Source organism: Mercurialis annua, linkage group LG7, assembly GCF_937616625.2.
Source record: "Mercurialis annua linkage group LG7, ddMerAnnu1.2, whole genome shotgun sequence".
Lineage (NCBI taxonomy): Eukaryota > Viridiplantae > Streptophyta > Magnoliopsida > Malpighiales > Euphorbiaceae > Mercurialis > Mercurialis annua.
The window spans coordinates 44,168,664-44,192,884 of NC_065576.1; the positions used below are offsets into that span (position 1 = coordinate 44,168,664).

Consider the following 24,221-nt stretch of genomic DNA (forward strand, 5'->3'; position numbering starts at 1 on the left):
TCATATTTTATGTATAAGCTTTACATTTATATAATATAACGATATTTGCTGTCTTTATAATTTCTTTTTTCTAAAATACTTAATGTATAATCAAATATAAATAGTATTTTATTTATTTTTATAGTACGGGTTTAATTCCGGTTGAACCCCGGTTGAACCTTAAACCCTTAACCCTCTATCGTCACCGGGTCGGTTTTGACAACATTGGTTTTTCGTCTTCCATCTTTCATACTTAATCAAACTTTGACAAAATCGAGTACGATGCAATTCCATTTCACAAATTAGAAAAGATGAAATATCTTAATAAAGACATCATCCAAATCCTTTTCAGGTTCACTATAAAATTTCTTTTTCGAAAAACTAGAAATTGACCTAATCTTAAGTGACTGCTACAATCAACATCATATCAATAACATGTCAAAAAGTGAAAAGACAAAGATTAATAATTCTTTCAAAAACAGAACAAAATAAGATACAAAATACATACAATAATAGACTAGAAAACAATCACTACAAATTAAACAAAATTAACTATACAAAGTAATGATTTCAATCAACAAAATAACAGTTAATAGAATTAAACAAGACAATTTCAAAATAAATTAAATAAATTACACAAAAATTAAAAAAGTAGTTACATTAAAATACCTAATAATTTAAAAATTAATCAAATTAACAAAAAAAATTAAAGAACAATTATTGAAATTAAAAACTAAAACTAAAACCTAAGTCATGATTTCAATCAACAAACAACTATTAATAAAATTAAACAAACTAATTTCAAATCAGATTAAGCAAAAAATCAAACAGATTATAAAAAATGAACAACAGAACCCTAAAAATTAGACTGACATAATTCAAAAAAACAAGAACAACAAATCAATGAAGAACATATACAAACAGTACAAATCAAATACAAGTATCGTAAACTCAACAAAATCTAAAAATTATAAAAATAAAACAAGAATTTACAGGATTTTATGGAGGAGAAGTTCGTGGATAAAATGAGATCAAAATTGAAATGGAATAATGGAGATCGTGTAGGAAAAGGAGAAGAAATCGCGAAAAAGAAAGAGCAGAAATCGTGGAAATTTTCTTTCACAGTTATAACAAAAATTATGAAGATGATTGAGAGAAATAAGAAAAATCGCATAAAAGAAGGGAATTTGAAGTAAATGTTATTAAAGTAAGAAAATGAGATAGGTAAAGTAAATATTTGTGTTGGACCGTAATAAAATGTAACTGATTTTCTGTATTTTATATAAAAAGCTCTAAATTTGGCCGACGAAATAAGAGAAAGTAAACTGTTGATTAAAATAAATAATAGATAGTATTTACAATAAAAATAAATAAAATATATTACAAATATTTTCCCAAGTTGATTTGATTACATTTCCGGTTTGGTTTGCTAACCAAACGGCGTGCAATAGACTACATATACAGATTAACTGCAGCACAAGCAACATTTTCCTCTTTAGCAAAAATTAAATAAAATTCACATAAAACTTTAGATTAATTTTTTTTTTTAAATTTTTTAAAATCTGCTCCTTCCATTTTCAGTGTGTCCCTATAAATTGCTCACACCAGACTCCACAAAACCTTCTCCTTCCCCTCTCTTCACATTTCATATCTCTCCCCTGTAAATTGGATAATTGAATTGAATTTACATTAGTTCATTTAGTTTATTATAATTTCAATTGAACCCAAAAAAATTACGAGAAGAGGGCATATTTGTAGAGGAGGATAAGCTATGCCCTCAATTTTATATTGAAAACCCAAAAAAAAAGTTATCTTAATTTTGCCTCCTCTATTAGATCTTAATTTTTTTTATGAGATTTGCTTATCTGGGTGTTTTTTTTAATTGGTGAGTGATTTGGATCTTTTTGATTGATTTTTTGTTTCTGGGTACTTTTTAATTTGTTTATATGTGGTTTGATTTATTGAAAGATGGTTGCTTTTTGTTGTTTGATAGATCGTTGAAGGATCTGTGAAGCTTGGGATTTTGTTTGCCATCATCCAAGAATTTAGATTGTTTCATTTCTTATCGAATTTGTTTAAATAAGGTAGTCTTAATTCTTACATTGCTGTTATTTATCGTGATATGCTGCTTGTTTTGATCACAATGTCCGAATATTGATAGTTGGTTTTGTTTGTGGATCCAGTGTGATTGAGGAGCACATCGAATCTATCAGAATTGGGAGGGATTTGTGATTCATTAAAGCAAGAGGTGAATTATGTATTGCAGTGAATTTGGAATTAGTTTCCATTTCAATGTATGTTTTGCATTCGTGTTTATTTATTTATGTGGCGTGTAGATATTGAAGGAAACGATGCAATCTGATAATGGGAAATTATTTATCGGTGGAATTTCTTGGGACACTAATGAGGAAAGACTCAAAGAGTATTTTGGGTCGTTTGGCGAGGTGGTGGAGGCTGTGATAATGAAAGATCGAACCACAGGGAGAGCTCGTGGTTTTGGTTTTGTTGTTTTTGCTGACCCGGCTGTTGCAGATAGAGTCATTAAGGAAAAGCACAATATTGATGGCAGGATGGTGAGTTACTGTTAATCACAAAGCAACTTTTTTCTATGTAACATGTTCTGCAAGTATAGATTATTGTAGTTAGCAAAGTTGGGTGAGCTCTGAGTTCGATTTCTTATTTATCTTACTAGTTTTCAAATTGAGCTCAAAATCACCCTTCTTTAAATGTGAATTTGATTTATATGTTTTATTTTGTCAATGGTCTGTAAATTTAGTTGGAAATTTTTGTTTTGATAACTTCCATGTTATATCAGCTTTTTTCAATCAGTAAGTTGTCTGTCCCCAGGTTGAGGCAAAAAAAGCTGTTCCCAGGGATGACCAGAACATTTTGACCAGGAGCACTGGTGGTAGCATTCACGGTTCTCCTGGCCCATGCCGCACAAGAAAGATTTTTGTTGGAGGTTTAGCATCCACAGTTACAGAGGCGGATTTTAGGACGTATTTTGAGCAGTATGGGACAATCACAGATGTGGTAGTGATGTATGATCACAACACCCAGAGGCCAAGAGGTTTTGGATTCATCACATATGATTCAGAAGAAGCAGTGGACAAGGTTCTGATGAAGACTTTTCATGAACTGAACGGCAAGATGGTTGAAGTTAAGCGAGCTGTTCCAAAAGAGTTATCTCCTGGTCCTAGTCGCAGTCCACTTGGTGGATATAACTATGGTTTGAGTAGGGTTAATAGTTTCCTTAATGGCTACACGCAGGGGTATAATCCAAGTACAGTTGGAGGGTATGGACTTAGGATGGATGGTAGGTTCAGTCCAGTTGCTGGAGGCCGAAGTGGGTTTCCTCCATTTGGTTCTGGTTATGGAATAGGTATGAATTTTGAGCCAGCATTGAGCCCTACATATGGAGGCAATGCTAATTTTAGTAACAATGTCAGTTATGGACGGGGGATGAACCCTTACTTTATTGGTAATACAAATAGGTTTCCTAATCCTATAGGATATGATGGAGGTAATGGAGGTAACGGAGGAAATAGTTCTTTTTTCAGCTCTGCGACTAGAAACTTGTGGGGAAATGGGGGGCTCAATTATAACAATACCTCTGCAAACTCCAATACTTACATGGGATCTGGAAGTGGAAGCTTAGGAGGGAATAACTTTGGCAACAATTCAGTGAATTGGGGTTCTTCAGCACTTTCAGTACAAGGTGGAGGAAATGTTGTTTCCAACAACAACCTGAATTTTGGGTATGGAGGTGTTGAGAACAGTTTTAGTCTGGGCACAGGTGGATATGGAAGAAACAGCGGAAACAATTTGGCTACAACTTCTTCATATGCTGCCTCCAATGGTAGCTTGGATGGAACCCTTGGGGACCTTTATGGTGGAGGTTCTGAATATGGGGACCCCACCTGGCGAGCGTCAAACCCTGAGCGAGATGGATCTGGCTCCTTCGGTTACAACCTTGGGAATGCCGCATCTGATGCTTCAGTAAAAAACTCTCCTGGCTATGTTGGCGGTTACAGTGTTAATAAGAGACAGACAAATAGAGGTATGGGCTTCTTATCTCGAACCTTTGCTTGCATGCTTGTTCTGTTCTTTGAAATAAATCGTGAAACTTGTAGGAGTTGACTTCCGGGTTCTTCATAGATGCTTCATACCTTTCATACTTCTTTAAGAAAAGAATGCTTGAAAATATAAACCAATACTAAGATGAGAAGCATTCTATTCTTCATTTTAGTATCTTAAACTATATCTTACAAGTTCATAGTTTTTTATATCTTATGAAAGTTTGCAGTGCAATTTAGTGTTCTAAAAAGATGATGCGGAAAAACTTGTTGGTTGTTTATGAGAAAAAGGAGTTAGGTCACTTTCATTTATATGAAGTGCTTAACAATGCTCTAAATTGAATACAGTGGATGCTTTGCATAAATTCACATGATCTCATGGTTGTGGTTAAAAAATACTATTACACCCTAATTGAGTATAACTTTGTAGTTTAAAGGGAGATAAAATTGTTATTTTTGTGCATCTTATACGCAGTAAGTATTAGTGGTGACCTCTCATTCCTGCTATAGAAAGTTTGTTTGTGATCCTAGGAGTTATCTACTTATGTATGTAGTTCTGAGTACCATAGGTTTTAACGGTTTACTCATGCAGGTGTGTGCTTGCATATGTAAGGCGTAAAAACGGAGTGAAAAGGGCCACACTTCATAATAACTACGTTTATTTAATAAGATTAGTACTTAAGCACATAAAATTTAGCATCAATTTTTTTGATCTAAAAGAAAAACACAATTAAAATGAAGATGCAAACTGCCAAGAAGACTTTGAATTTCAAGATGAAAATGCTACATCTATCAAACAGCTGTAAATTTAAGACTTTTTGGCACTGCACTACTGCTTGTCATGAAACCCAATCTTCTTCATAACAACGCTACTTGATATCTGAACCTTCACCTTCTTTCTTTTTGTCTATTCCTTTTAAGTGAAGCGTGCCCATTTTAAGCCTCAGCTTTGAGTTAAAGCACATGCTTTGAAATATTTACTTGAGGCACACATGCCTCGTTCACATTTTTAATAGACATTTAGATTGCTATTTTTGGTTTAAGTTTCATAAAAATGATTCAGTTTTTTTTTAGGCCAAATGTTGTAAAAAGGCCAAACCTTTCACAAAAGTTTCACAAAAGTCCTGACCTTTCAATTTTGTCGATTTTGGCCAAAAATTGATTATTTGGTTTCACAAAAGTCCTGACCTTTCGATTTTAGCCAAAAATGGATTATTTGATTTCACAAAAGTCCTGACCTTTCAATATTTGGCATGCCACATTGGCGTCACATAGGCAATTTGAAATCAAATTGAGAGTTGGCCACAATTGAAACCAAATAATTTATTTTTGGCCAAAATCGACAAAATTGAAAGGTCATGACTTTTGTGAAACTTTTATAAAAGGTTTGGCCTTTTTAAAACATTTGGCCTTTTTTTTATCATATTAGAGGTTAAATAAATATATATTTTTGTGCAAGGAGAGCAGAAAATACACCTCTAAAGGCATACCTTGTCTGGAATTATTTGGGGAATGTTCATTTGTTTTCTTTGTATTAGCTTGCCTGGCCCATGCCTTCTCACTATTCTGTTAAAGGCCTCCATACAAAGTGAGAGACTGTTTTTTCTATTTGTTCAATACATGTTCTTGTAATCTTTTCTATCTTGACTTTTGTGAGCGTGATAGGATTAGCATTAAGTTCCTAGTCCTACTCCGTCAATATCAAAATCCAATTCATGTTTGTTTTGTCTTCTCTCTCGGCTTCTCCTGAAGAAGTTAATGCTCATTCCTAGTGCTGCTCTTGTTAATTTATACGCATGTGCACTATTAGTGTAATGTAGACATATAATAGTATGGTAGGGTTTTCATGCCAAGTTGACAAATAGAGTTTGTTAAATGTATCACTTTTTTTTTTCTGTCATTGCCTTTAACATTGATAAAGATGTCAAGTAAAATAATAATTAGTTCAAAAAAATCCAAGCATTTGGTCCAACTTTAATTGTGGCCAGTATTTACTTTGATTAACTTGTTGAGGTATTTGTTGATCTGGTGCTTTAATGCTTTTACAATCTTATGAAACTATGTGATATGCTACTGTTGTTCAACTCCATATTCCAGAACCCTGTCATTTAGAAATTAGAAACATATGCCACATAAGCTATGTGGGAGCACAGACGCATGCTGCATAAGCTTCAGCTACCACAAAAGTAAAAGCATTTCTTACATAATAGACATAGAATAAGCATTGTCTATACCTGAATTTAGGCCTTGGTTTTTGGTTTTAGTTTTTTTGTTTTTCTTAAATCATTTATAATAACTCATTAGACCTAAAAAGCCCCCTAACTATTTTGCGAGTTCCATTTTTTGCGTTCCCTTTATCCCTATGAAATAATACCTCATATTTCCTTTTCTCAGTGGCCAATTCTTGTTGCACTAAACTGTAGTATTTTTATCTTTAACCTGTAATATCTTCATTATTATAGAAATAAGATGTTGGATAAATTATTCACCTTGAAAATCTAATTTTTTTTTTAGCAAAACCTCAAAATACAAAAAGAGATGGATGTACTATTTTCTGTTTTTGTAAAACAATGTGCTTTCTATAAATGACACTGAACAGGTGAAAAAAGCGTAATTAAAATAATGTTTTTTTTAAATTATTGTTTTTTAATAAATTAGAATTCGTATTAATCCCCAACATAGTTGGCGTCAGGGAGCCATTTTCCAATTTTGCACTGACTTATTAAATGGACAACTGAAGAAAAAGGCAGTAAGTTTGGTATGGTAGTTCAGAAATCTGGTTTTGATGGGGCTGGGTGGAGTTGATAAGTATATATACCTAAATATACCTATTGGCCAAAATGAAGCCAATTATGCCAGTAGTTGAATTGGTATTGGCCTTTGCTTTGTGTCGTTTAATGGATGGGAGTTGATAAGTATATCTACCATTATTGACTGTTTCTATGTCTTCTGTTATGGCGTCTTTGATCTTAATTATAAATGCAGTTGACTTTTCTTTGAACAATAGTCTTGATTCTTTTAGATGATATTCTCAGAACACCGAGTAAATTTTGAAATACTTCCTTGCTATGTATTTAGTCAAAACTAAAATGTTTTGAATTTGTTCTTTATTTTGGTTATTAGAGGTATCCTCTTCTGGTTTTTGATGGTTCATTTTCTGTGGTCCATGCTCTATCAACAAAGGTTATTTCTTAAATGTAATGCATTTTCTATGAGTTTCAAAGTTAAAACCTTAGAAATTTACGATATGCTATCGTTCTGAACAGTAAACATATTATTTGTTGGAAGAATATGCTAAATGTTTTTATTTTTCTTATTTTATTTGTTTACAGAAGCTTATCTGTAACTGTCTTCATAAGGAATTTAGTTATGAGAGATTTAAATGTTTGGATATAAATAGTTAGTGCAGGTGCCAAAGCTAACAAATTGTTGCTTACATCTAATAGTTGGCATCTGGTATCATTCATTTTAAGAGCTATTTTGAGTTTTGTAGTGCAGTGGACGTGGAGTGAATCATTAAAATGGTCTCTTTAGTCGCACGAAATGTCAGATAGCTGATAGAAAAATAAACGGCAGAAAAAAATGTAGGAAACAGTTTCATGAATGTTGAATACTATGGAGATTGGTAACAAGTTTTTTGGTCTCTTGAATCGTCATTAGGAATGTTAAATCTTATTGCAACGAATGAACACTTATTTGCAATTGTGAAGTAACTTTCTGTGGACATTTGACAATCAAATATTGCAATTTGTAGTGTTGCCTTTCATTTACTTGTTATTCTGAAATGGAACTTTTTGTTATTCAGATTAGGTTATAAAGTTGAACATCATGCACAAATTGTTCTAGAATACCCATTAATTAGCTGAGGAAGCATAATCAAGGTTAGGTGCTTGAATTTTTTCCTGTAAATAAGACAGCTTTTTTTTAGACTTGTATTGTACCTTTAGTCAAGCTTTTTTTGACTATAATTGTTTTTGTTCCCACCTATTAATTTCGATTGAAGTTGTTTGCGTCTCCTGCAGCTATTTTCGTACTTTATGTTTCTTGAACAACTGATAATTTCCATGCAAACAACATTCGTCTTTTGTATTTTCAGCATTCTCGTAGACTGATGTTGCTGTGTACCGATTGTTCTTAATGCACCATTGCTTTTATTTGTGCTTCAGGAATTGCTGCTTAGGAGGATCATTTTGGTTACGAAGAATTGTAGGTGAAGATAATCTGGTGAAGCAGGTGAACTGTGAATTTCGCATCTCCATAATATATTGCAAGTTAAAGAAAATTGGTTATCTAGGGCTAACCGGAGTGCCTGTTTTGAACAATTAAATTTAGGGATTAGAAGAGATAAGGGATTTTTATGTTAAGGTTTTTGAGTTTTGATTAGGGTCTTTTGGTTTTTGGTATGTGAGTGAAATGATGTACAATCAGCTTGCGGCGTATAGTCAGAAATGTATCACGCGCATCTCTGGTGAGGAAGCGACACATAAAAATTATAGACTATTTTTGTTTTCTTTTTACCCCCTCTAGGTTTCATGTCCTGGCGATATATCTGGCGAACTCAGCGGAATGGTCGCCAGGTATGCGTTTCATTTGCTCTTTTCTCATTTTCGCCCGGCTATTTGGGTTTTGGTTTGGGCAGATTGTAGCAGAGGTTATTGTTGATTTTACTAGTGTGAAACATTTAAGGGATACCCATCTAGGGTGTCCATGAATAAGTTACCACATACTTTGATTCTTTTTGTTACTTACAACAGCTCAGAAAACTTTCATTTGTGGAATGAAACATTTGTAACACTTGTATTTTATTCATATTGTTATAACTCGAAATCAAGTTTATGTTAGGAAAACAATCAAAACAATCGTTTAATGTTTAAAAATCTTAAAGAGTCAAATTTGTAAGATTTCTCAAGTTGGTTAGTAGTTTTTCTTACAGTAACATCTGATTGGTTTAGTTTTTCGTTAATTCAGTTTAGTTCGGTTTGATAGAAGATGTGGTATTTTTTTGTAACAGACAAATTGTTCAGTTCGTCTCTCTAACTTGGGAATAAAGATTAAAAGAGTTCAAGTTTGTGTTTTTTTTTTTAAAAATCACAGGTTAATTTGGATCAATTTACATTCTAAACTGACAATAATCTAACATTACTCATGTTCGAAAGTGTAAAATGATCCAAAACTGATTAGCGGCTAGTTTTTTTGGTTTAAAGCTGTGAATTAAAACTCTTTTAATTCTTTTATTCCGGAGGTTTTATTCCGGAGGGACGAAATGAACCTTTATTTTTATTAAATTGCGAAGAATAATCCGAATTCAGTATAAAATGTCTTTTTGTGTGATTGTTTTCTTATTGTTGCCCTAATTTATATAATGGCATTGTCGCTGCCCTTGTCCCTTCAATGGATGACCATGAGAAGCATGCCCCCACTTTTTTTAGGGTTAACTACTAAATGCTTTAAGAAATTAGGTTTAAATTATTGGCTGTCCTTTAACTTTTAAAAAAACCAATTATTTTTCTTTTTATGTCTTTAACTTCAAAAATGGATTTTCTTATGTTTTTATGTATCTAACTTCAAAATGGATTTTCTTTGAAAGTGATTATCTCTTAGTTTGGGAAGCATTTTATAATCATAGGTAACATTATTCAAGATTGTAATAACTTATTTGTCGAGTATTTCGATTGTTCTCTTATTTGTATTAAGAGGTTAGCAAATATGGTGACTCAGTGTGTCAATTTTTTTTTTGAAAATCCCATTATCATTAATTAAGATCCAAAACAGACGTAAGAAACTCAGAAAAATGGGAATACCAATCCTGATGACCTGAAATGGAACGGGCGAAAATGAGATGGGAATACCATTCCTGATGACCTAAGACTACAAAATGGGAATACCATTCATGACTTACATAAAAGATAAAAGTTATTATATAGTTTATTTACATTTATACTAACTTTCTAAAATATTCATATTAAGTAATTACTATATTCATTTTTTTAAATAATAATCTAAATGACTCATAATATATATAAAATATTTTGAATACTGAAAATATTAAAAATTAAAAATTATTGCTATTATTAAATTTTTAATCACTTTAATTTAGCTAATGAAAATTAATTTAATTGACAATATTTTAGATATTTGATTAAACACAAACTCATAATAACTTGCTAAATTTAATTGTAACTTTATACACAATGAGTATATAATTATAAGCAAGTTACTTTGAGGTCATTGAAATATACCATAATTAACAGTTTGGTATCTTTTATTTTAAAATTCTACTTAATGGTTTTTCGGTTTCAATTCCGTTAACTATTAGACCCCTCCGTTAATTTCGATATTTATTTTCAAACGATCTGGTATCCCACCTTCGATTTTGTGAACAGTTGGTCCCTCAATTTTAATTTTATTGAATAATTTGGTATTTCAATTTAGTTCCGTTAAACGATTTAGTTCCTCAAATTAACGGATGGATCTTTCAGTTAACAGAATTAAAACTGAGGTACCATTATATATACTTATAAAATAAGAGATACCAAACTGTTAATTATTATATATCTCAATGGATTTAACGTAATTTGCTATATAATTATTAGAGCAGAGCAGACAAATGGTGTTTCTAATCTTCTATGCAATGTTGTACTTCTTTATATATAATTTATAGATAAAGTCAAGATGGCCGAGTTGGTCTAAGGCGCCAGTTTCAGGTACTGGTCCGAAAGGGCATGGGTTCAAATCCCATTCTTGACATAAACTTCTTTTTTAAATTAAACCTGTTTTAATTAGTGAAATGTTAATTCTTATATATTTATTTCAAAAACATTCATGTCTTTATATATTACGCTCACTAGTCTCTATATATTACGCTCACTAGTTATTTTGTTTTATTAAAAAAATGATGAAGTCAAATTAAATTTTAATAATTTTTAAATAGGGTATAATTTAATTATAAATATTGAAATATAATAAAACAAACAAACATGCACTAAAAAGTATAATTATTAAAAGTTTGAAGTAAGATATTATTGCATATTTTTATTTAACACTGTCTAAATATTAAATTTTTTTGATGCATTTTCAAAACAGTAGGTTATTTTAAAATCCGAAATACATACGGCGTGTTTACAAGAGACATAAGCTATACATTAGGCTTAGGGTTATTTTTACTTTTTTTTTTCCTATCCAATAGTTTTCTACTAAAGTACAACTTTGCTTCCAATGACGATGATACTAAAGTACAAAATTCTTAGTGGAACAAAGCAACTATCACATAAAAATACAGTGCAAGAAATTAATTAATCAGAATTAAGGTTCGAACCCATTAATGATTACTCTTCAAAAAAAGAAGAAAATTAATTAATTCCAAATTTTAAGCAAAGAAAAACTCATTTCATCAACCTACAAAATGAACAATAATCAATTATGAATTCCACTTCCTTTATCAGACCCACTAATCAACCCTTCTCTTCTCAATTTCTCCTCCTTAGATTTTCTACAAAAAATAACCCAAGAATTTACTTCCAAAGCAATTGAAGCACCAATTAAAGTTGATAAACACAAACAATACCCTAATTTTGCATAAGATTTGCCTTCACCCATCACTTCAAATCCTTGAAAAACATTAACAATCCCAACCACAACACATCCATACCCAACAAAATGATGATAAGATTTCCAATATTTTCTATACTTATTTGTAGTCTTAGGCCTAAATAATAATGCTAGGGTTTGCAAAGCGCCCAAGATATAAACAGCAAACCCTAACTTCCTATGCAAGCTATAAACAACTCCCGGTGATAATTCTCCCAGCCTAACTCCAATGGCGAAACCGATAGTACCTAAAAAGAATCCGGTCAGTTGAATGCCGGCGTGCGCGTAAAACCAAGCCGGTCCGAGTGTTTGTATGTGTCTCAAATACCTAGCCGTGACTAACCCGGTTGGTAGTAACACACCCCACGCTATACCATTGATGGTTCCATGAACTATTTTCAATGTTCTCGTTTCGTCCTTATGTGAACCGGCGGTTGAACCGGATAAGACATCGATGGTTGCTACAGACGACAAGTCGTTTGATGTTGTCGGATGGATGGTCGGAGAGTAACCTTGTACGTATAACCCACGGTTCCATACAATGTGGATTTTTGTTTTGTTTGGTGAGAGTTTAATTGTTGTGTATATTTGTACGGATGCTCCGTTATGTATGGTGGCCATTTTTCCGCCATAGAGCGTGGCGGAGGAGGTTATGAGGTGGATATCTAACGGCCGGGAAAGAAGTGGTGATCTTTGTAGCTTTACTGTTGGGTCTAAAATGTAAGGTAACACAACTAATTGGCCGGAATTCGGATCCGAAAAAGCGATTAGGGCGCGAGTTCCGGCCATTTCCGGCGAGTTAGGGTTAATACCGAAGCCTACCCAACCGGAAGGTGAAATGAATGTGTTAAAGAAAACCAAGTCTAGTGTTGAATCATGGTTGTGAAAGGTCCATGCTATTGAGGCTTGTTGTGTAGGTAATGTCATGCACTTTTGGAAGGTTTTAGATGATGTGGTGGCTGTGCAACTGTGAGCAGCAATTGCAGTGTGAAAATGGGAGAAGATGGTAAGGGAGAATAAGATGAAGAGATGCATGGTGGTGGTGGTGGTGGTGGAAGATAAGAGAGAGTATAAACAATATGTGAAAATAATTGAATTGGTTTTAAAGAAGAGATGATTTTGTTAACATTTTATGTGTGGGAGTAATGATGGTTTTTTTATTAGTGGGAGGGAAAAATAAGTTTAGGATTCTCATATTATAATGTCACTATCACCAAGCTTTATTTTTAGTTAGAAGCGCGCGTAATTCGATCTGATTGATATAATTCAATAAAAATTAAAAATTAAATAATTATATATAAAAAAACAAAATGAAAATTGGATCACATTAAAATATTTAATATCTAATCAATTTAATTTGCTAATTAAAATCTATAATTTTTTCTTTTTATGAAGGCTTATCCCCTTAAAAACCCCTCACCTTTTACCCCCAATTCGTTTGCACCCTCACGTTGCAAAACCACCAAATATACCCAAATTATGACCTTTCACTTTCAATTGCACCCTCAAGCATTAAATTGATCTCTTTTCACTTGAAAAAATAGGTTTATTTTTGTTTTAAATAAATTATTAAGTCCTATTTCAAAATATATGCTAAAATTTAAAGTATTGATTTGAACATTTTTCAAATAAAAAGAGGTCAATTTAATGCTTGAGGGTACAATTGAAAGTGAAAGGTCGTAATTTGGGTATATTTGGTGGTTTTACAACGTGAGGGTGCAAATGAAATGGGGATAAAAGGTGGGGGGATTTTAGGGGGATAAGCCTTTTATGAATAGATAAATTAAAAAAATTAAAACCACTTTTATCATATTTGATTTTTCATTCGATAATATCTTCTTGTTACAAGAAAAGGAAGCAAACGATCATGAATCGGCCCCTACACTTTTAATGTTTGATTTTTCGTTCGATTTGTCTAACTAATTATAAAAATTAAATTAAAATTGAAAACTAAGCTTTTTAGTATTTGACATTTAAATCAATTGTTAAAATTGAAAACTAAGCTTTTTAGTATTTGATATTTAATCTGGTTTGATTCAAAAAAAAATGATCTAATTCGGTTTTAGCTCATTTCTATCTATGTTGGGTTTCATTTTATTTTCTTCATGGAATAAGTGCCAAGATCATAATAGTATAATGAAAGTATGGGATTCTTTCTTTTTTGAGCTTAGCTTTGAAGGAAAGGTTAAAAAAGTAGCTATAGGGTTTGTTGAGGTTGTTGTTGGATATATTATTCGATAGAGACAGTCAATCTGTGGAGTAACAATTACGACTTCATTCTTAATTTTGCATTAAATGTGATGAACCCTAATTTTGGCTTCATTTGGATTTGAAGCTAAGTTATGCATAATTTCCAATTTTGATAGGGTCATTGGCTTTATTATTTGTTCGAATTATCATCAACTCGAGTCCATGCCCGACTTGATTTTTTTTATTTTAATTAACAAGTAGAAACTATTTTTAGTACTATAAAAAAAAGTTTGATTGCAATATATTTATATTTAAATAATATATATTTAGAGTTTAGGATCAAAAGTTTAGGGTATTTGTTGAGTGAGATATTTTGTTATTTTACTAACTGAAAATTTCTTTTTTTGTCAAAATATAGTATATATTAAAAATGATTTTTACTGAAATGTACTTTAATTTAACCATGCACATGCTATCTACTCATGAAGCCATCAATAATCAAAGGCTCGTTTGGTTAGAAGCAAATAGGTTAGAAAATCAGGAAAGTAGCAATTTTTTTTCTTGGTTCAATTTAGTATATATTTTACTTACTGAAAAGTTAGATGTGTGACTTTTTTTTTATTATATAAATAACTTTCCTAGCAAAAACCAAAAAAATAGAACTTTTTTATTAATTTTGTTGAATTTTTCTAATTTAATCTTAACTTTTTTTTTCTAAAATTCATATAAAAAATACTTTTATTTACTTTAAAAAATATACCTATATTATTTTATAATTATTATTTACAATAAAATTAAATATTTTTATTTAGTAATCTTATTGACAATTTTTATATTATGTAAAATTAAACTAAAAAATATAATTTTTAAATTTTAATATTTAAAAAACTCTCTCAAATAGTACTTGAATCGTAAAATAAAAGTTAATAAGTAAAAATTAAATTATTTATTACTCGATTTAAAAAATACTTATTGTTTAACAATATAAAAATTATCAAAGGATAATTATATCTTTTAATTAAAAATATAATATATTATATTAAAATCAATTTCGTACTTTCCAGGAAGTAAAAATGAAAACAAACAATATTTATCAAACTTTCTGGGAAATTTAACTTCCCAGGAACTATACTTTTCAGGAAGTTAACTTCTTTAATTATTAGGTCTATTTGACCACATTTTTAATATTTAGTGTATTGTGGCACTTGAAACACTCTAAAAGACTGTGTGTACAAAGTGGTTCAATGTCTATTTATTTATCAAGTTCGGAAGTTAAATAGGATTATTAACAAGTTCAGATGTTCGATAGGCGAAACGTTAAATTTAAATATTAGATTAATAAAAGGTATAAGTTCAGGGGTCAAACTATATATTAAGCCAAATATTATATGCAGTTATGTTAATATTTTATATTTAATTTAATTTATTGTCTGACTCTTGAATGTGTACTCATTCAACCATCTGACCCCTCATCTTTCAATTTAATCTATCTGACATCCCGATTTTTATATTCTGCTTGTCTAAAGAGAGTGAGATACAAATGCGCTGATGTGGTAAAAAAATACTGATTTGACTGCCTCCTAACTCAACACATTACCAAAATAAAAAATGAGGTATCAAATGGGATACAATAAAAAATTAGAGGGGTCAGATTTGTAAAAGAGTGCAAAAATTAAAAAAATCAAACTAATAATTTTTCTTTGAAAAAACTCATAATTATAAAAAGTTAATATCAACCCCAATTAAAAAAATTGACAATATGTAAATAATTATTCGAAAGTAGAAAATTCAAAAATTAAACTGGATACCTTTTTTTGCTAATTAATACACTTAACACCTTCTGTGGCGAAGAAATCAATGTATAAAATTATAAATATATAAATATAGGGACCCAAATATGTATCGTGCCTTAATTTTCAGTATTTCACAACATATTACTCATTTCAGCTTATAGATATATAGTTATCAAAAAAAAAATCTTATAGATATATCACAGTAACTTTAAATTTGATTTTCTTTTAAACATAATTTTATAATGAATTAAATTTATGAAAATCTTAATAAACCGCTTAAGCAATTGACTCTACCTTGTGCTTTGATTTTTATACTCCACGAAAATCATAATTAAAGGTTTGATTGTAAGAAATTACATACATTTTAGGAATGAATTTGAAGCAATATGGAATACAAATTTAGGAATGGCTGGTTATTATTGAAATGCAATTTTAGAATGTAATTCTAAATTCAAGTTTTTACAAAATTTGTTGATTAATAATCTGAGTTACTTGAACATCATCTCCTTCAAGAATCACATGCATCCATCCGGATTGTATTGCCCATTTCATAGCCTCGCGCAATGCTAAAAATTCAAGAATCCCCGGATCTCAAATGTGACGAATAAAAACAGTGAATTTATCTAATATATATTGCTAAATGACATAACACATGAGTTAGTTAAAACTCTAAAATGCACTGCTGCTATGTTTCTCTAAGGTTTTTTTTCCTTTGTATTGTTACTTTTATTAATACAATACCTTTTCTTGGAAAAAAAAACTTTTTACAAAATTAGTCAATTGCTTGTAAAGTTGTACTATAAAAGCATCACATGAAAAAAAAAAACAAAAAGAATTCGCTCTACATCAAGAAAATGACTTTAAAAAAAACTTATTTCCATTACATTTTTTTGTGAATAACCAGCCAATTATCTATTCAAAACAATTCACAATCGCTTTATGTCGATATAACCAAATTAGGCGCCAAAGCAGATGGAAATACAGATATTAGTACGGTATGAATATAAATTCTATATGCAACAAAAATCAAAATTTTACGCGTTGTTTAAATTAAATTATAGCCAAAAAATTTAACATCAATTTTAATCTACGTTACTTGGATTTCAATTAAATTCATTTATCAAATCAACATCTTAGTTTTTTTAAAAAAGTTAAATAATTTTATTAGTTACTATAAACTATTCTAAATTAATATTTTAAATTTCTACATATTGTATAACTACTTTTTAAATTCTTTGATAAATATTTTAGCTAAATATTGATAAATGAATTAGTATCAGATATATTTTAGAATTTGTTAATTTTTCTAAAATTAATTTTAAAAGCAAATTTATTTTGGACAACTGGCCATCGCGGTCCTTAAATTTATGCATCATGGTCGATTAGCTCAGGCTAATTTAGAAGGTAACTACACAAACCCGCCCCTCTTTTTTTTTCTTTTCTCAATTTCCCCTAAATTTGCAGCTCAGTAATGGCAGTGAGCTTAGAAGGAGACAAGGTGATACTCGTTCCTTACATGGAACCTCACGTCCCTAAATACCATCAATGGATGCAAGACCCGTTTCTTCTCCAAGCAACCGGGTCGGATCCTCTGTCCCTCCAAGAAGAATACACCATGCAGCAGTCTTGGACCCAAGACCCGCTCAGTTCAGTTTATATTTTTTTTTTTTTCTATTTTCGTTTAATTTTATGTTGATTAGTTTAATGGGTGATTGAATTTGATGTTGCAGAGAGGACTTTTATTGTGTTGGATAAGGAGTTTGTGGATGGTGAATTTGTTCATGGGGATTCTCATGTGGAAGGTTTGTTCAATTTTTAGTTAATTCTTGCTGTAATTGTAGTTGACAGTTTTTAATCACTCTAGTTTACTTGGGAGTTGTGGAAATTTGTTCATGAATTTTTGTTTATTAATCCAAAGTTATCAACTTTACATATTTGTCATTTTGAAAATTTTGGAGATGATTAATACTTGTGCGGAACTTGGCGTTTCGGACACAAATCTTCATTTTTAACATAGGAAACCATAAAGTAACACCGTTCCGCTGTGTCTGTGTCCGTGTCCGTGTCCAAATTTCTTATTTTCCAGTATCTTTGTCCATGTTACATTGGTGATAACCATCCTAAGACAATTGAACATGTATAACTCTTAATTCTTTTCGTGATGAATGCAAAATCTATTAATTTCTTTCCCCGTGTTCTGTGATTATAGTGCTTAGGAGAAAAACCATTTTGACTCTTAGCTACATAATTTTTCTGCATATCCTGCTCTTAGTTGAATAAGAATTACATCAGTAGGTGATTTTAAGATTGTGTTTTTGGAAATCATCCCATGTTATCAGCTATGGTTCCCTTGTATGGAAACTCTAGATTGGCAACTTTTCTATATTTTGCTTGCATAATGTGCTACTTTCATCAAAAAATAAGAGAGTAATAGTATGGCGATTTCCAGCCATGATAGGTGATGTAAACATATATATGAATGACTTGGATGATCCGCAAATGGCTGAAATAGAGATAATGATAGCTGAACCCAAAAGGTACTTGATTTCTGATTTTTTTGTCTCTCTTATGTGCAAGCATTTTGCTATTAGGTTCTGTCAGGATTTCTTTCCTTTGAAACGTCAGCGTTTTATTCTAGTTCATTAAGTGCAGAATGTGTTGTTGTGGAATATGCCAAAGATATAAATTATTTCCCTTCATGATAAACGTAAAATGATTTGCTGATGCAAGGCTTGGTTCTATTCTTAAAAATTTTAGAAGAATATTATTGATTGAATAGAAGACATTGCATGCTAGATAGAACTGCCACCTATATCTTCTGACATGAGAACACAAACTGTGAGCTTTAGATTTAGCATTGTAATTTTGAGGCTGACAGAACTAAAAATTTCGGTTAGGCAATATAATTTTGTTGAGGCATACATCAAATTTCCATGAAAGTGCAATCAAAGAGGCAATATCTACATTCGATGTGTCATAGATTGTTTAAAAGTTACATGCATTCATATAGTTGCTAGTTAATTATTAAACAGTTCCTTTCAGCCTTCTTTCTTAGCATTTTCTTTTGCTAGCATAGCCGTGGTAAAGGACTGGGGAAGGAATCGGTATTAATGATGATGGCCTACGCTATCCAAGATCTTGGGATTCATGTTTTCCGTGCTAAAATTGGAGAATCAAACAGTTCTTCTCTTCATTTGTTCCGCAAATTGGTCAGTCTCACAGAAAACATGCATTTGTTTTAATTTTGCATGCTTTAAAAAACTTACCATCGATATTTTGTAGATGAAGAACTTGCATCTACAATCTCTCTGTTTTAACCTTACCTGTTCCCATTAGGTTAACTTAAGTTTTTTTATATTTTGGTTTTCTGGACTTTTTAGGGTTTTGAGGAGGCTTCTCATAGTGAGATTTTTAAAGAGGTGAGTAAATTACCTTCCCCAGCACCAGTATTCCTGTAATCTACATGCGATGTTCGGTGGTTTGAGTAACTGAGTTGCATGGCATAAGATTTAGCATCTTAGATATTCGCACTGTTATACAAATTGTGTATCATTGTTTTACATTAGGATCTCATATTGGGCCTTTATGGCCTTGGCCTATAAAAGATCCTGGACAAGCGCAAAATATATAAATTTGAATGATAAATTGTTACTCTAAAAAATATTTCTTATATGTCAGTATATTAGAATGTTTCTGTTGTGTAGATAATGTACTCTCAACTCTGTATTCTCTGCTAAAGTTATTAATGTTAACATTTATTCCGACAAATTGACAGGTGACATTGGAGTTACCGGTGACTAAATCTAAACATGAAGAACTTCTAAAGCTGGTTAATTATGTGGTCAAACATACACTTCCCTGTGCAACGACTTGCTGATTTTAGCATACTACTCTGACTGCATATTCTAACCGGTAATCTTCATTCTTGCTTAGCCGCTTCAGTAATTTTTTTAATTTTACTTTACAATGTCAATGAAAAAAATCATACTCCTCGCCCTGAAACGAAGAACAAGAACTTTACAATGTCAATGAAAGAGGTGTAGTAGTTGACATTGTGTGCGATGGGAATGATTTCTTCAGGATTCATTGTAGTTCCAGCGGAGTTGAGCTTGTAGTACCAGAAGGTCAGTGTAGGAATTAAAAACTTGGTTATTTGCAAAAATATAGTAAGAGCATGAACTTTGAGCAAAATAAGAATAAATAATGATGAGTATACATTAATGATAATGATATTATCGTATTTACAGATTTTTATAATTAAAACATAGATCAACAGGGAAACAATTAATACAGAGAATGTAAGGAGATGACTAGAGAAGACTAGAAAAATAAAAGAAAGATATGGATAATAGAAAATTTAGATTAAAATAGATTGTATTTTGTATAATGGTCTATATTATATTTTAAATTTGACAGGAGAATATTTTAATATATTTTTACGTTGTTAAGGATCAATTTGTATAAAATATGATAAATTTCACTCAAAAATTATTAAAATTTAATTGAAGAGCTTTTTAATATAGTGAAAACAAAATTGAAGGAGAATTAATATTCTTTAAATATCAGGAATCAACTAATACAATATAGGCCATGTTTGGTTCATGGAATGGAATCGCATGGAATAGAATAGCTATTCCATAAAGAATGGAATAGCCATTCTTTAGTTTTTGAGAGGAGTACTTATTCCACAAAATCATGGAATAGCAATTCCGTGGAATACCTATTCCATGAACCAAAGCAAAGAATTTTCATTCTATACGGAATTGCTATTCTATTCCGCACCTATTCCATGAACCAAACATGGCCATAGGGTAATAAATGAGCCGATCCCACTACTTTATGCTAATTGTTCCTGGACTATTGTCTCTCTTTTCAAAATGTCTCTAAACTTTAATCCGTACATAAACTGTCCCTAAACTTTTATTTAATAACTGGGTTGTCCATGTCGTGACTCTCGCGTTGTTTCTGTCAATTTTAATGATGTGGCATGCCTACTTAAGTTCTATATGAACGCCTAAATTTTTAATTTTTGTCACGAAGCACCATATCATCACACTCGCACTGCTAATTAAATACCATGCCTCAACAAATGAACCTATATTGTGAAGGAGATATATTATATAAAGTGAAAAATAGTAGACAAGCCTTAGCATAATCTCATGAATTTTGCATGTATGTAGATTGTGGACCGGAAAACTCAAAACTGTTGGGATCATCATTATCATCGTGCTGCTCCTCATAATAAGATTGTTGAAAAGTACTTGGTGCTGCTGCCATAGAGTGTGTATGATCCTCACTATCAGAATCTGAAGTGCTAACACTTGATGATAGACTAGATGGAAAGGATAACGTATCAATTTGACTCATGTCAAGAGTAGGCATATTTGCGCCATGGGCTGGAAATGTTTATTTTACATTTGCACCTTGATCAGTCGATTCTGCTGCAGATGAAGAAATTGATTTCGGTGAGGGATTTTTTTTTTTCCGAAGACTTTTATTAAACAATTCTCTTTCAAGACCAAGACTTCGAAGCTCCTCTTCAGTCATTTCTAGTATTATTTCAGATAGTTGGCAAAGTGATTTGGGTATAGAAAAAGAAAAGGTTATACTGTATAAGTAGTAGTATTTTTTGGTTTCATATTTTTTTTTTCAAGGGCTTGGATATCTTCCTATTTTAATTTCTTTGGCACCAAGATCAGTCAAGGATAATCTTTTAATCAACAACCTCATTTCATCTTGTCTAGCTTGCACTTTACTTTGAAGACCAAAAATTTAATTTCTGATGTCTTTCTAAAACTTTATTCATTTCATGAAGTTCAATTCAATCTTGACCAATTTTTCTTGAGTCTTAATAAGCTTTTGATTTTGAGCAATGACATTATGAGTTAAGATCGCTTCTGCTTGAGAAACTTATTTAATTATACCACCTAGTTCTACAGGAGAAGGATTAGGGATGACAATGGGAATAACCGTTCCCCATGGGGACCCGCCCCTAATGGGGTGGGGATTTCCCGTTAATCACCCCCATGGGAATAGGGATGGGGGAAGTTCATTTTCCATCCACGGGGATAGGGAGTACAGTCCCCATCCCATGAGGATTTCTTTTCCCGTCCCCATGGGGATCCGATGTTTATACATGCAAAAATATTAATTTTTTATAAGTAACTTGTAATTTTATTTTATTTAATATTTTTTAGTATAAATTTATGAATAAAGACATAATATCATAAATATTAATATAGTGGTCAAAAGATTAAAATAGATAAATATGCAGATTAGTTTAGTCTTTAGTTGTTGTTTTTAAATTTAGAAGATAAAAAAGTAATTTCATTTATTTAAATAAAAAAAACAATGTTTTTTAATAATTAAGAATACACTATTTGTGTTTAAGTAGTTAGAGTAACATTAAATGGCATCGAGTAATATTAAAAGAATACAAGTTTGATTATTTTAGTTGATTTGATTGATTAAAGATAAAAATCAAACTTTCTACTTACTCAAATTTATATTTTTAATCATTTTAAACGAACTAATTAAGATCCCGTCTCGTTTAACGATTTAGTTTGGTTTTTGCTCAACCCTAGTATAGAATACCAATGTAGTACACAAGTTCTTTTTTCTCTATTGTAGAACTTTGGTGGGTAGAATGAGGATACTTGGAGCCAAAAGGTTGGAAGAAATTGAGAAAAAAGTAGTAATAATTAGATGAATTAGGTTAAGAGGAAGAAGAATTTTTTGTGTCTTCCATGTGAAGGGAAGAAGTCAATAGAAAAGTATTGGGTTGCCTTGCCTTGCAAGAAAGATGAGACATTGATGGTGGCTAGGTAAAGAGTAGGCACTCCCATTTGAATATTTCCTTAAAAATTGTTGTATTGTATGTAGTCATTGCTTAGTCTTTTGTCCATTTATAAAAGAATTTTTGCCGTTTTCTTTGGAAGTGATTGTTTGTCTAAAATGGCTGCTTAAGATAGGTTAATATTGCTTATTATTCTTTTTATCATGTTGGGGTTTTCCATTAATACATTTTTGAATTTTTATTTGCTTAAAGAACAGTCAAATATGAAAAACTAAGTAATATATAGTGGCATAATCATAAAATAAATGAAGATGAGAGTAGAAAAACGGTTGATGAATGAAAAAAAAAAGACGGAATGAGATTGCTAAAAAAATAACACCGTCATGTATGTAGCCGTTTAAAAAATAAATTTAGAGTTTTGTCTTCCGTAATTGACCTATTCGGTTTGAGTGTGATTTACATTGAATTTAAAAAGTTTAAAGGTGTCGTCTCATAGTTGGAATTCATACTGAACGTTTTTTATAAACATTGAATCGATTAGAGATGAGACAACTGAAAATAACAGTAAATGAAGTCAAGAGAGTGTTTGCCCATCCTGTGTCATTGAATGAATTTCCCCATGTTGAAAAATGAAATTATAAAAAAGGTAATGTTATCTATTTCATTTAATACTCTCAAAATCGAAAAATCACTTCAAATTTTGATTTATTTAAACTCAATTTGGTTAAAATCAAAAGAGAAGAAAATTTATTATCAAGTTTAGATTTTATTTGTAAATTAAATTCATACTTGATAAAGAAATCTATTATTGAAAAATTATCATAAAATTATGTATGATTTATTCTGAGCAAAAAACTTGTCTTTTTTTATTATTATAATTAAAAATATAAAAATATAGATTTATAATTTTTAAAATTCTAATAATACTAGTCAATCATTAGATTATATTTACAGATAAAATTTTAGTTATTTTAATTGTTTTGAGTTAAGGAGAAAGTGTATGACTGTTAAAAATATTCCTCTCCAACTAATTAAAAATCATAATTAGACACCAGAAAATCTGGAGTTGTGCGTATCTGATAAGCACAAAATGGAAACTTATGTGGAATAACACTGATAATCTTATGGAGTATTAAAGAATTTACTGGAAATTCAAATCCTATTTTTTCCATTTTAAATGGGGGCATATGTCCTAAAAATCCATGATAGTAGTAAAATATTATCAACAAAATAATTGCTTGGAAGTGCTAAAAACGTATTTTGAATGCTGAAGTGACTTTGGCCAAATTCCATTGATTAAAGTTGTAAATGTGGTTTGTGTTATTATATGGGTTTTTTAGACGACTACCTTCAAAACACCTAAATATTTTCAAGAGTACCTATTGAGTAAAATTAATTAAAATTTACGATCTGACCAAAATTTGTTGCAAAAATAAACTTTTTATTTTGAAAACTACAGTTTCTAACGAACTTCCAAATTTATTTCCCTTTGCATCGGTTCGTCAAATCCTACCTCGCGACCTTATAGCGGAGCATCCATGGCGATTTTTCTTTCAAGATCGATGAAGCATAGACGAACAAGATGGATAACTCGGTTTGTGCATCTTGTCCTCTAGGTGCTGCTCTTGTTTATATTCATCTGGATTGATTTTTCTTTTTCTTCACGTTGACAGAAAGATCTATTAGAGAAGACTTTCTGCAAATTCAAGCAAAATATTTTGATTTTCATCTAATAGAAAGGTCTATTAGAGAAGCAGTTCACTGGGCATCGATTGGATAGATCTATTTGTGATTGGTTCT

At 31.0% G+C, this 24,221-nt stretch overlaps 3 protein-coding genes and 1 non-coding gene across 7 annotated transcripts; 3 read left to right on the forward strand and 1 right to left on the reverse strand.

The window, feature by feature from the left end:
* The first annotated feature begins 1,516 nt into the window (after positions 1-1,516).
* LOC126655604 (heterogeneous nuclear ribonucleoprotein 1) lies at positions 1,517-8,860 on the forward strand. 2 transcript variants are annotated; one of them, XR_007633066.2, is made up of 7 exons: positions 1,517-1,864; positions 1,973-2,063; positions 2,163-2,227; positions 2,316-2,552; positions 2,827-4,039; positions 7,861-7,936; positions 8,222-8,860. XR_007633066.2 is itself a non-coding variant. In XM_050349840.2 (6 exons), exons 4-6 carry the CDS (start codon positions 2,331-2,333, stop codon positions 8,233-8,235), a joined length of 1,449 nt encoding a protein of 482 aa, XP_050205797.1. In that variant the 5' UTR covers positions 1,519-1,864; positions 1,973-2,063; positions 2,163-2,227; positions 2,316-2,330; the 3' UTR covers positions 8,236-8,860. The 2 variants fall into 2 exon arrangements, 1 of the variants encoding a protein (XP_050205797.1); XM_050349840.2 differs by lacking the exon at positions 7,861-7,936 and having other exon boundaries at positions 1,519-1,864.
* Positions 8,861-10,721: 1,861 nt separating this feature from the next.
* TRNAL-CAG (transfer RNA leucine (anticodon CAG)) lies at positions 10,722-10,802 on the forward strand. Its single transcript has one exon. It is a non-coding gene; the product is annotated as a tRNA-Leu (tRNA).
* A 555-nt stretch (positions 10,803-11,357) lies between these two features.
* LOC126654586 (cytochrome b561 and DOMON domain-containing protein At2g04850) lies at positions 11,358-12,763 on the reverse strand. Its single transcript, XM_050348501.2, has one exon. The coding sequence runs from the start codon at positions 12,675-12,677 to the stop codon at positions 11,469-11,471; it is 1,209 nt and encodes a 402-aa protein (XP_050204458.1). The 5' UTR covers positions 12,678-12,763; the 3' UTR covers positions 11,358-11,468.
* A 4,249-nt stretch (positions 12,764-17,012) lies between these two features.
* On the forward strand, positions 17,013-21,405 carry LOC126657560 (uncharacterized). 3 transcript variants are annotated; one of them, XR_007633369.2, is made up of 8 exons: positions 17,013-17,271; positions 17,356-17,427; positions 18,075-18,162; positions 18,702-18,834; positions 19,006-19,044; positions 19,401-19,537; positions 19,706-19,749; positions 20,806-21,405. XR_007633369.2 is itself a non-coding variant. In XM_050352266.2 (7 exons), exons 1-6 carry the CDS (start codon positions 17,097-17,099, stop codon positions 19,500-19,502), a joined length of 609 nt encoding a protein of 202 aa, XP_050208223.1. In that variant the 5' UTR covers positions 17,013-17,096; the 3' UTR covers positions 19,503-19,537; positions 21,073-21,405. The 3 variants fall into 3 exon arrangements, 2 of the variants coding, with proteins under 2 accessions (XP_050208223.1, XP_050208222.1); XM_050352266.2 differs by lacking the exon at positions 19,706-19,749 and having other exon boundaries at positions 21,073-21,405; XM_050352265.2 differs by lacking the exon at positions 19,706-19,749 and having other exon boundaries at positions 17,015-17,271.
* The last annotated feature ends 2,816 nt before the right edge of the window (positions 21,406-24,221 follow it).

Bases quoted from the DNA above. Each gene is read 5' to 3' on its own strand.
- LOC126655604 (XM_050349840.2), top strand. From the start codon at position 2,331: ATGCAATCTGATAATGGGAAATTATTTATCGGTGGAATTTCTTGGGAC. The intron at 2,553-2,826 runs GTGAGTTACTGT...GTCTGTCCCCAG, and splicing joins ACAATATTGATGGCAGGATG to GTTGAGGCAAAAAAAGCTGT.
- LOC126654586 (XM_050348501.2), bottom strand. From the start codon at position 12,677: ATGCATCTCTTCATCTTATTCTCCCTTACCATCTTCTCCCATTTTCAC.
- LOC126657560 (XM_050352266.2), top strand. From the start codon at position 17,097: ATGGCAGTGAGCTTAGAAGGAGACAAGGTGATACTCGTTCCTTACATG. The intron at 17,272-17,355 runs GTTCAGTTTATA...TTGATGTTGCAG, and splicing joins TTGGACCCAAGACCCGCTCA to AGAGGACTTTTATTGTGTTG. The intron at 18,835-19,005 runs GTCAGTCTCACA...TGGACTTTTTAG, and splicing joins TTCATTTGTTCCGCAAATTG to GGTTTTGAGGAGGCTTCTCA.